The sequence below is a fragment of the Podarcis melisellensis genome, assembly GCF_964234715.1.
Source record: "Podarcis melisellensis genome assembly, chromosome: 12".
NCBI classification, from domain to species: domain Eukaryota; kingdom Metazoa; phylum Chordata; class Lepidosauria; order Squamata; family Lacertidae; genus Podarcis; species Podarcis melisellensis.
The window spans coordinates 60,574,791-60,586,209 of record NC_138544.1 but is presented as its reverse complement, the minus strand read 5'-3'; the positions used below and the strand labels follow the sequence as shown (position 1 = coordinate 60,586,209).

General features: G+C 56.8%; 1 protein-coding gene across 2 annotated transcripts; it reads right to left on the bottom strand.

The window, feature by feature from the left end:
* Positions 1–1,525: 1,525 nt before the first annotated feature.
* CDK5 (cyclin dependent kinase 5) lies at positions 1,526–11,326 on the bottom strand. Of its 2 annotated transcripts, none has more exons than XM_081882691.1 (12): positions 11,249–11,326; positions 9,917–10,005; positions 8,925–8,992; positions 7,101–7,161; positions 6,714–6,770; positions 6,471–6,566; positions 5,865–5,939; positions 4,717–4,813; positions 4,546–4,615; positions 2,476–2,536; positions 2,285–2,365; positions 1,526–1,906 (listed from the first exon to the last, which is right to left on the bottom strand). In XM_081882691.1, the coding sequence occupies exons 1-12, from the start codon at positions 11,307–11,309 to the stop codon at positions 1,820–1,822; spliced, it is 903 nt and encodes a 300-aa protein (XP_081738817.1). In that variant the 5' UTR covers positions 11,310–11,326; the 3' UTR covers positions 1,526–1,819. The 2 variants fall into 2 exon arrangements, with proteins under 2 accessions (XP_081738817.1, XP_081738818.1); XM_081882692.1 differs by lacking the exon at positions 11,249–11,326 and adding an exon at positions 10,442–10,602.
* Between the last annotated feature and the right edge of the window lie 93 nt (positions 11,327–11,419).

Sequence of the window (11,419 nt, the reverse complement as noted above, 5' to 3'; positions counted from 1 at the left end):
CTATGGTCAGTCCCCCCACCCCCAATTCAGGAAGGAGGGGGGCCTTGTGGAAAAGACCCCGCGGTCTCCCCCTCCGCCAGGTGGGGAATCTCTAGGTCAAGGGATGGCTCACCTGCATGAACACCTGTCTGTCCGTCAGTTCCTGTATCTGTGTCTGAGTGTCGTCTGTGCTTGCTGCCCCCCCTCCTACACTGCTGAGACCCCCCCGACCTCTCTTGTACCTCCGTGTGACCCCCAACCCCACCCCACCCTCTTTGCCCTGTGTACCATTAAAGAGCCTCTTGGCTGTGCCAATTTGCTGCGTCAAAGGGGGGGCGGGGGGCACTCTGTGTCTGTGTTGCGCTTTGGGAATATGTGTGTGGACTGAGAGGAGGCACAGGGGAAAGGGGGGGCACAGGGGTAGTTGGAGGGGCTAGCTGAGAGAAAAGGCAAGGGAATCGAATTGTCGGGTTGGAAGGCACCCCCAAAGGGCATTTAGTCCAACCCCCTGCAAGGAAAGAATCTCAGCTGAAGAATCCTGGACCTCCGACCTCTGCTGAAAAATCTCCAAGGAAGGAGAATCCAGGGGACATGGGAGAAGTTTAGGAAATGATACACAGCAAGGAGGAAAGCTCTCTCCCTCTCTCGTCACGCGAAAACTCCCATGGGAATCCCACGAAGGTGGAAGAATTGGGAGAGAATGGCAGAGTTAATCGGTGGAACTCCCTGCCACAGCAGGCAGGGACGCCCATCAAAGCTGGAGGCCATTAGAAGAGGGTTGGACACCTTCATGGACGCATCCAGTCCAGCCTCGTCTTCTCCCAGGGGCCACCCAGGGGCTCACGATGGGAAACCTGCAAGCGGGATTCGAACACAGGGGCAGCTCTCTCGTCCTCGGGTTTCCAGCAACTGCAATGCACAGCATTTGCTCCTTCCAACTTTGGAGGCAGAGCACAGGTGAAGGGTGGTATAATAATAATAATAATAATAATAATAATAATAATAATAATAATAATAATATAGTGGCTAATAGTCGTCCATAGCCTTCTCCTCCATGAATTTGTTCCATCGGCTTTTGAAGCCAAGTTGGTGGAGGAGATGGCAATCAAAGCCTTCTGGCCCAGAGTTGCTCTTGTGTTCGAATCCTGCTTGCTGGTTTCCCAGAAGAGGCACCTGGTCTGTCTGAGAGCAGGCAGGAGGCTGGACCAGATGGGCCCCCTTTGGCCTGATCCTGTGCTCAGGCTCTTCTGACGTTTGTGTGGAACCTCCAGGGCCAGGGGCAGTCTATCTGGACCCCGAGGTTCTGACTGGACCTGATGAGCCACCGGCCTGATCCAGCACAGCCTTTCTTCTGTTCCCCCCTCCCCATGAACGCTGCCCTGAGCCCCTCCAGGCAGAACACCCAAGGGTGACACTGGAGATGGGAGGGGCCAAGCAAGTCTCCCCCCACCCAGGGGGAACACACAGAGCCCTCTTCTGGCTGCCCCTCCACTCCCCCTGCCCAGAGAGTGGGGCTGGGGGGGTCGCGATACAGATGAGAGAAAGAGAAAGAGAAGAAGAGCTTTATAGGAGTCATAAAAGAGTCACAGGGTGAGACAGGCGTCCGAGTCCTCCAGGGCTGCTCAGGGCCCCCACTAGAGGCTGCTGGGGGGCAGGCAAAGGGGGCGGGAAGAGGAAGAGGGGGGAACCGGGCCAGCCCCCCCCGCCCCAATATCCCAAATGGTCCCGTGAGGATTGCAGCACCAGCATTTCCAGCAGGGGGACTGGTACACTGGCGGGGGGGGGGGAGGCATGCACCCCCACCCTCTGGCCACACCAGACACACGCAGACGCCGGCCCCTTAGGGGGGGCAGAAATCCGTGAAGTAGGGGTGCTGGAGGGCATCCTCTGCCGAGATCCGGTGCACCGGGTTGCACTTCAGCAGGTTCTGGGGAGGCAAAGAAGGGGGGGAGAGCTCAGAGTCATGGCACCCCCAGAGGTCATCCATTCCAGCCTCCTGCAATGCGGGAATCTCAGCTGAAGGATCCCTGAGGGACGGCTGCCCCACTTCTGTGGAAAGCCCTAGATGGAAGGAGAGGCCGGCGCCACCCTCTGAGGAATCGTGGAATTGGAAAGGGGCCCCCCAAGGTCATCCAGTCCAACCCCCTCAAAGCAGGAGCTCAAGGATCCCTGACGGAGGGCCCTCGGCAGAAAAACCTGCAAGGAAGGTGAACAGAGATGCCGGCAGGAGAGACCCCCTTCCAGCCCCCTGCAGGGAGCTCCCCTCATGGGAGGGAGGGGGGCAAGGGGGGGGAGAAGCACTCACCTGGAGCAGGTCCCGTCCGGTCGTGTTCAGCTTGGGCACCACGTTGACGAGGGAAGTCGTCGCAGGATACATGGGGTATGGCTGGGGGGGGGGGAGAGAAGGCGGGTGAGGTGTGCAATGAGGGGTGGACTCCCACCCAGAAGGGCGATGGAGCAGGGGTCTCGCTCTGGGAGAGGGAAGGGTCTTCTCACCTTGTAGTCTGGGAGTTTGGTCATCCCCGGCCACTGCTCCTCGGTCGGAGTCCCCAGCAGCGTGGAGGGAGAGTTAAGGACCCCTTGCCAACTGGGAGACTCCTCTGCATCTCCCCCCAGGCAACTCAGCCGTGTACCCCTCCCAACACCCCCATAGAATCACAGAATGGCAGAACTGGAAGGGATCCAGGGGTCATCTAGTCCAACCCGCTGTGGTGCAGGAACCTCAGTGCAAAGACCTGCGTGTCCAGAACTCTGCGCTTGCTCAAAGGAAAGGAAGAGGGGCGGGGCTTCTGTTTGACGCCTGTCCCAGATGGGAGGTGGTTGCAGGGGGTTGGACTAGATGACCCCTGCTTGCTCCTGAGGCCAAGAAACAGGCACCCAGGGCAAGAGGGCTGGATCCACACCTTCTCCACCCCCCACCCCAGTAGAGCCACAGGTCCCCAGCTGGCCAATCACAGCTTTGCTGGGCATTCCCTTTTATTTTATTATCCGATCCCTCGTAGCCGAGTAAGATTGCCTTCCATAAACACAGTTTTAACAATGAGTCCAAAAGTGATTTTGGAGGCCAATTCTGGATCCCCACATCCTTCCACAGGGGGGACATTGGTTTCCGGGCAGAAGTTATCAGTGTGGTTTTGCCAAGGGTGCCTTCTTCTTGGCACATTTCTCCCTTGCGTCCTGAGTTCGAGCATCTCAAAGCCCAGGACACCTTTGGTCAAGGCTGTTCTCCAATTGGAGCACTAGCAGGCCAGTGTTTCCCAGTTGTTGGTATTTATACTACATTTTTTAAGATTTGCCTTAAGAGAGTTTTTAAACCTCTTTTGTTGACCACCAACATTACACTTTCCATTTTTAAGTTTGGAATAGAGGAGTTGTTTTGCAAGACGGTAACCAGGCATCTGATCAACATGACCACTCCAACAAAATTGACGTTGAAGAATTGTTTCTTTGACATTGGTGATCTTTGCTTCTTCCAGTACACTGGCATTGCCGTATTTTTCGCTCTGTAAGACGCACCTAGTTTTTGGAAGAGGAAAACAAGAAAAAATATTTTTTTTGAATCCCAGAAGCCAGGACAGCATGCGGGATCGCTGTGCAGTGATCCTGCTGCCTGTCCTGGCTTATGGGATAGCCGGCTAAGGCTCCCCCAAAGAAGCAAGCCCTTCTCCCTCCTCAGGGAAAAGCCCCCAAGAGCTGCACACACGCTCCACGCGGCTCTTTAAAGGGAGCACTGAGCAGAGCCCAGGAGCCTGCATTCGCACAGACATTTCCCCTTATGGAGAAAGCGCGTCTTATAGAGCGAAAAATACAGTAATTTGCCTGTCTTCACAAGTGATGTGTAAGATTTTTCGGAGACACCGTTGATGGAATCTTTCGAGGAGTTGGAGATGGCGTTTATAAGTGGTCCATGTTTCACAAGCAGACAGCAAGGTTGGCAGTACAATAGCTTTGTAAACAAGCACTTTGGTTTCCCTGCAAATGTCCCAGTCCTCAAACACTCCGCACTTCAATCAGGAGAAAGCCGCACTCACAGAGCTCAGGCGATGCTGGATTTTGGCATCAGTGTCGGCCCTTGTGGAAAGGTATCTGCCCAGGTGGGAGAAGTGATTGACATTTTCCAACATTACACCATTGAGTTGGATTTGTGGTGCTGCAGAGGGGATATTTCGTGCTTTCTGGTGCTGCATTTGTTTTTTTGGATGTTGAGCGATAGGCAAAGCTTTTTGTAAACTTCTGCAAAGATATTTAGGATGGTTTGGAGGTCATCTGCAAAGATATTTAGGATGGTTTGCACTCTGAGCGTGCAAACACTGCATTGTCCTCCGCATACTGAAGCTCTAGGACAGAATTTATGGTAACCTCACTCTTTGCTTTTGGCCTGCTCAGATTGAAGAGCTTTCCATCTGTTCCATATATGATTTCTACTCCAGTGGGTAATTTCCCTAATCATAGGCCCATAGAATGAGAGTTGGAAGGGATCCCCAGGGGTCATCTAGTCCAACCCCCTGAATTCAGTCCCAATTGGCCCCCCCTCCACCCCCTTGCAATGCCAAGTGCCAAGGATATCGGAAGATCCGCTTCAGCTGGTCATCCACGTCATTTCCTGGGAAGAGGGGGCGCCCAGCATTGGCCAGCTCTGGGTTGTTGGGGGGGGGAGAGAGGAAGAGGTTAGTGGCACCCCAGAGCCCTTGCCCACCCCCTTCTGCCCACCCCCAGTGCCAAAGCACCCCCCCTTACCTGCAAAGATGCAGCCAGCAGACCACATGTCTATGGAGGTGGAGTAGAGTTTGGCCCCGAAAAGGACGTCTGGGGGGCGGTACCAGAGCGTCACCACCTGTGGAGCAGCAGGGAGAATCAAAGGGTTGGTCTAGTCCAACCTCCTGCAATGCAGGAATCGGGTAGAAGGGAAATCAAAGAAGACTGGGGGCTGGGAACGGCTGCTGAGAACACATAACACCAGTCTTGAAAGACCTACATTGCCTCCCAGTACTTTCCAGGCACAATTCAAAGTGAAAGCCTCAAAGGCCCAGTAGACCTGAAGGAGCGCCTCCACCCCCATCGTTCTGGCCGGACACTGAGGTCCAGCTCCGAGGGCCTACTGGCGGTTCCCTCCCTGCGAGAAGTGAGGTTGCAGGGAACCAGGCAGAGGGCCTTCTCAGTGGTGGCACCGGCCCTGAGGAACGCCCTCCCACCAGATGTCAAAGACAACAACAACTACCAGACTTTTAGAAGACATCTGAAGGCAGCCCTGTTGAGGGAAACTTTTAATATCTAAGGACTATTGTATTTTAATATTTTGTTGGAAGCTGCCCAGAGGGGCTGGGGAAACCCAGACAGATGGGTGGGGTATAAATAATAAATTATTATTACTATTATTATTATTAGGCCACAGGTTAATTGGTTTCTGCAGGCTGGGCTGGGGAAGAAAGACCAGAGCTATACCTTCCAAAATTTCTCTGATGAAAATAGGGACATCCCATTCCATAATAATAATTTTACTATTTATACCCCACAGTCTTCCTGGGTTTCCCCAGCCACTCTGAGCGTCTTCCAACACATATAAAAACATAATAAATCATTAAACATGAAATAAATTTCCCTATACAGGATTGCCTTCAGGTGGGGGGTCAGATAACTCCATCCCCTCCAACATTTCTCCAATGAAAACATGGGCGTCCTAAGGGAAAGTGGGACATTCTGGGATCAGATCAAAAACCAGGACGGCTTCTCTAAATCAGGGACGTCCCTGGAAAAGAGGGAGGATTGGAGGCTCTGCAGAGTGAGTGGCCCAGAGGAGGGGCGAGGAAGGGAGGGAAGGAAGGGGGCAGGTCCCACAGTTCCCTGTGCCAATGGAGGGGCACTGCCCGCCCAGCCCTGCTCCTCACCTCGGCCGAGTAGCAGCGCACGGGGATCCCAAAGGCCCTCGCCAGCCCAAAGTCTGCCAGCTTCAGCTCCCCGTTCTGTTGGCAAAAGCAGGTGGTCAGCGGAGGAAAAAGAGCCAGGCGAGGGGCAACGTTGCCCAGGCCCCAGGGAAGGAGGGGGAAATCCCCAAGGTGCCCATACCGACAATGTTCCTTAGACCTGGAGACTCCCTGGAAGTCCCTTGCAGCTTGACGCCCCCCCCCACTGTGTACCCTGACACCCCCCTAAATCAAATGGGATCGTGGGCAGATCTGGCCCCTTCACTGCTCAGCCCAAACCTCCTATTTTTCATGAGCATGTTAGAAAGCACCAATCATGGGTTTTTTTGCTGGTGGGAAGGGACCCCAGGGGGTCATCCAGCCCAACCCCCTGCCGTGCAGGGAACACAGCTAAGATGGCAACCCATAATAAGCAGACCGAAGGAGACCTTTGGGAAGTCCAAGGGCACAGCCCCTCCCAGGTCTCCCCCATCTCAGGAAAGGTGAAACAGGCAGGTCTTTGCAGGAGCCACGCTGGGTCTTGCCCCCCCAACTCCCCCTGCCTGCCCAATATGGCCCCCCAACACTCACCCGGTTGATCAGGAGGTTCTGGGGCTTGAGGTCCCTGTGCAGGACGTTCCGGCTGTGGCAAAACCCCAAACCTTTCAGCAGCTGGTACATGAAGGACTGCGGAGAGAGTGGGGGGGGAGGCTGGTGTGAGGACCCCAAGCCTGGCCATGGGGGATGGGCGGAGCACTAGCTGCCCCCCACAAGGACGCCTGTCCCCACCCCTCCACTCAGCCCCTCGCCAGGGCCACCCTGTGCCCTCCTCACCTTAACAATCTCTGGGTCCAGATCCCCATTGCAGCTGTCAAAGTACTTCTTCAGGTCCTGGGGGGGGGCAGAAAGCAGGAGGGGAGGCAGGGGGTCAGCAGCAGGGCCAGGAGACCCCCAAACAGGCTGGACTCCCAGGAAGAGGCACCCCCAAATTTTCAGGATGAAGAGGGGACCCCCAGATGCCCAGGTCCAGCTTCCCTTGCTGCCTCTCTCTCGCCACACAGGAGAACTGAGGGAGAGCCCCACAGGATCCTGTCCCCTTCTCCTGCTTGGGGGCTTCCCTGGGGGGCACCTGGCCGTCCACTGTGGGAACAGGACGGAGCCAGCCCTGCAGGGCTCTTTCTGCGAAATCTGAGCACAGCCACCTGCTCCTTCCCTCCTTACCTGGTCACAGAACTCAAAGACCAGAGTGAGCTTCTTGTCACTGTGGAGGACGTCGTGCAACCTGGGGGGGGGGGCGGCAGAGAAAATAGGGGCTCCAGTGAATGGTGTGCGCTTCCTCTACTCACTTACTCTCAGCCTGATCTACCTCACAGGATTGTTGTGGGGGTTAAATGAGGAGGAGGACAAGAACCATGGACACCACCTGCAGCTCCTTGGATGAAAAGGGTGGGGAATAAATGCAGAATGGAGGACACCTGGCTTGTTGTTGTTGAGTCGTTTAGTCGTGTCCACCTCTTCGTGACCCCCTGGACCAGAGCACGCCAGGCACTCCTGTCTTCCACTGCCTCCCATAGTTTGGTCAGACTTATGCTGGTAGCTTCGAGGACACTGTCCCACCATCTCGTCCTCTGTCATTCCCTTCTCCTTGTGCCCTCCATCTTTCCCAACATCAGGGTCTTTTCCAGGGAGTCTTCTCTTCTCATGAGGTGGCCAAAGTCTTGGAGCCTCAGCTTCAGGATCTGTCCTTCCAGTGAGCACTCAGGGCTGATTTCCTTCAGAATGGAGAGGTTTGATCTTCTTGCAGTCCATGGGACTCTCCAGAGTCTCCTCCAGCACCAGAATTCAAAAGCATCCATTCTTCGGCGATCAGCCTTCTTGATGGTCCAGCTCTCACTTCCATACATCACTACTGGGAAAACCAGAGCTTTAACTACACGGACCTTGACACCTGGCTTACCACCTGTGAAAAGGATCTAGGGGGTCTTAGTGGACCACAAGTTTGACTTGAGTCCACAGTGTGATGCAGCAGCAGCAGCAAAAAACAAAACAAAACCCTAATGCTGTTCTGGGCTGCATCCACAGAAGTCTAGTGTCCAGATCAAGGGAAGTCATAGTCCGGCTCTCTTCTGCCTTGTTCAGACAAACACCTGGAATCCTGTGTCCAGTTCTGGGCGCCACAATTTAAAAAGGATGTTGACAATCTGGAATGTGGGCAGAGGAGGGCAGCCAAGATGATGGAGGGTCTGGAAACTAAGCCTGATGAGGAGCAGTTGAAGGAGCTGGGGAGGTTTAGCCTGGAAAAGAGGAGGCTGTGAGGAGGTATGAGAACCATCCTTAAATATCTCAAGGGCTGCCACAAGGAAGATGGAGCAAGCTTGCTTTCTCCTGCTCCGGAGGGTAGGACTCGAACCCATGGCTTCAAGTTGCAGGAAAGGAGAAAAACTTTCTGAGAGTCAGAGCTGTTTGACAGGGGAATGGTCTCCTTCGGGAGATGGTGGGCTCTCCTTCCTTGGAGGTTTCTAAGCATCTGTCCTCATGGAGGCTTCAGCTGAGATTCCTGCCTTGCAGGGGGTGGACTAGATGACTCCCGGAGTCCCTTCCAACTCTACAATTCAATGCTTCTCTTTGTGACACAGGCAGGATTCCATGTGGGAAATGTGTGGGAAATGATCAGCCGGGGTCTCAGGCCCCACGCTCACCCCCCACCCACCCAGAGCTTCAAGCCCAGAGTTGAGTCAGCCCTGCAAGCTGAGCCCAAAATGAGGGAGCACCCCAGGGGATGGGTTCTTTCAGAGCCAGTGTGGTGCAATGGTTAGATCATCCATCCACTGTTTCGTTCAGAATATTTTTTTTTCTTGTTTTCCTCATCTAAAAACTAGGTGCGTCTTATGGAGAGAAAAATACGGTAAATGAGGAGATCCATTTGCACCACTCTGAGCGTCTTGGAGAGGAAAAGGTGGTCTTTAAGTTCAGGGAATAAGCTCTGGCACGGCCCCCTGCCCTTCTCCACCCCAGAGCTGAGCCTCAGCCCCCCAACCAGCTCACCTGACGATGTTCTTGTGCTTCAACTCCTTCAGGAGGCAGATCTCCCGCAGGGCAGAGCTGGGGACCCCCTGAAAGAGGAGGGGGAGGGAGGGGAAAGGGTCAGGGAGGCACTGCCAGCCTCAACCCCCACCACACCCCCAATTCATTCACAATGGGCAGGCAAGTGGGGGGGGGGGAGACAGGGAATCCCCCCACCCACCAGAAGTGGTTAAGGAACATCTTACTTCCCTTTCCTATGGCTCCCAACCAAGGGAGCGTGGGGACTAACAAGGGAACAGGGAACTCTTCTCAGAAACCTGCCCCAAACTTGGGAGGGCGAGGCTGCTCTGCATGTGTGTGTGTGGGGGGGTCCCCTGTCAAACAGCAGCAGGCTCCGCCCCCCAGCCCCACCCCAACATCCTTTCTACTGAGCATTTGGGATGCTATTGAGGTGCTTGAATGTGACCCCCAAGCCCAGCGCTGTTTGCGCCTGCAAATATTCCGGGGTTCTGCATTTCCAGTCAAGGAACTTCCTGCAAGGATCCTGCACCTTTTCTTCCTGCAGATGCGCCGTTTTAGTCTCCCTTGCCCCCCCCCCCCCGCTAAGGGGCAAAGCATCACCAAACCACCAGCAAAGCAGAAGGATGGGGGGACAGCCCAGGCTAAACCCACCGCGAAGGCCCTATTATTGCAGAATGCAGCTGCCCTGGGGGGGTCCCTTAGCATGCAAATCCCAGCAATCGGGGGCGCTTTGCCCCCGCCCAGCACCTCACTCTCCTTTCATGGGGGGAGAGCAGCTGCTCGGCATGCAGAAGGACCGAGGCGCCTCCCCCCCCCCCGCAGCATCTGCAAGGAGGGCGCAGAGCATCCCCTGCCGAAAGAGGCTGCGGGACTACAACTCCCACAATCCCCCGCCCTTGGCCAGGCGGGCGGGGAATGATGGGAGCTGTAGTCCCGGCTCCCAAGGGCGGCGCAGGCGAGCCGGAGGCGGGGGGTCGCGGGGGTCTCCCCACCTCGTCGTCGTCGTCCAGCCGCACCCTCTTCAGCGCCACGATCTCGTGCGTCTCCCGGTTCTTGGCCTTGAACACCGTCCCGTAGGTGCCTTTTTTTTGGGGGGGGGGGAGAGAAACACAAAAGGGTCTCGCTGATTCCTGGAGGCAAGCACTTTGCAGGCCCCCCCCCACCCCAGCCCTGCAGAGGAGCCCCCCTGGCCGGGACGGGGGCGCATCTGCCACGCCTTCCTGCCGCTGGACCCCCAGCCTGCACCAGACACCCCCCAATTTCCTCCAGGGTTATTTTTCAGGGGGGGGTGCATTGCATGCATGCAGAGGCCGCCACCCCCAGGCTCAAAGCAGTCCTCTCCTCGCCCCACCCGGCACCAGCGGCACAGATCGCGGGGGGGGGGAGAGAAGCAGCCCCCCATCCAAACCTCCCACGGAGAAGCCCCCGGCATCGCCATCTCCTGCTCCCGGTTGTACCCCCCCTCCCGCTTGCATGCACCCCCCCCCCGGCTGCGCGCCCCCTCCCCAATTGCGCACCCTCTCCGATCTTCTCCAGCTTCTCGTATTTCTGCATGGCTCTCCGTCTGGGACCCCGGCGGGGCTGGAGGCAGCCGCCCTCCTTCCTCTCCCGGCCGGGCTGGGACTACAATTCCCAGAATGCCCCCTGCAAGCGCGCGCCCGCGCCTCCCCGCTCGTGCCCGCAGACGGACTGCAGTTCCCGGCTGGCGCCGCTCCGTGCGCAAGAGCGCGGGCAGAAAGGCGCGCCTGGGGCTGCAGGGGGTGGGGGGCAGTCTGCAGAAGTGCCGGCTTGGAAGGGACCCCCGGGGGTCATCTAGTCCAACCCGCTGCTTCGGAGAGCAGGAGGGGGCAAGCGCAAGAGCAGCTGCCATATCCTGCACTGGGCAGCAGCGACTGTGGCTCCGGAGCGGGAAGAGAGTGCCTCTAGGCGTGGGCAAAGTGCCTTCGCGTGGCTGCTGGGCAAACCTGGACAGCCTTGCCCAACCGGGCGCCCTCCCCCTGCTTCAGATTCCCAACTCCAGGGATGGGATGGCGGCTGTAGCCCAGCTACCAGGAGGGCACCTGGCTCCCCACCCGCAGGACCGCTGGTGATCGAGGGGTGGGTGAAAAAGGCTCCGCACTCTGCACATGCTCCGGAGCGGCCCTTCGCTGTGCCTTGGCATTGTCATTGCTTCTGGGTTTAAGCGTTTGGTCTTTTCCCCGGGGTTCCAGGGAGGGGGAAGCTGCCAGGTGACCCGGGGCAGGTGTTTCCTGGGGCAGGTGAGTGGATGAGGGTCCCCCGCCTGCCCTTGGCACCCAGCTGAACTGGGCACGCAGCTTCACCACCTCTGCTTGGCACGAGGAGCTGCTGCCAAGGGGGCGGGGGTGGAATCTGGAGTTTTCCCATGGATGATTATTCCTGTGCCCAAGGATGCTGAGCTGGTTGCAAGTCTTTCCCTTGACCCAAAATGAATGCCCTCCTCTGGCTGCGCGCCCGGGAGGGAGAGGAGGGTCAGC

What these genes read in the sequence shown, in the direction of transcription:
- CDK5 (XM_081882691.1), bottom strand. Translation starts at nt 11,309, where the DNA reads ATGGGAAAACTCCAGATTCCACCCCCGCCCCCTTGGCAGCAGCTCCTC. An exon ending in AAGCACAAGAACATCGTCAG is followed by an intron (nt 7,162 to 8,924) that starts GTGAGCTGGTTG and finishes CCCCCCCCCCAG; the next exon opens with GTTGCACGACGTCCTCCACA. An exon ending in TGCGCTGCTACTCGGCCGAG is followed by an intron (nt 4,814 to 5,864) that starts GTGAGGAGCAGG and finishes GCTGCTCCACAG; the next exon opens with GTGGTGACGCTCTGGTACCG.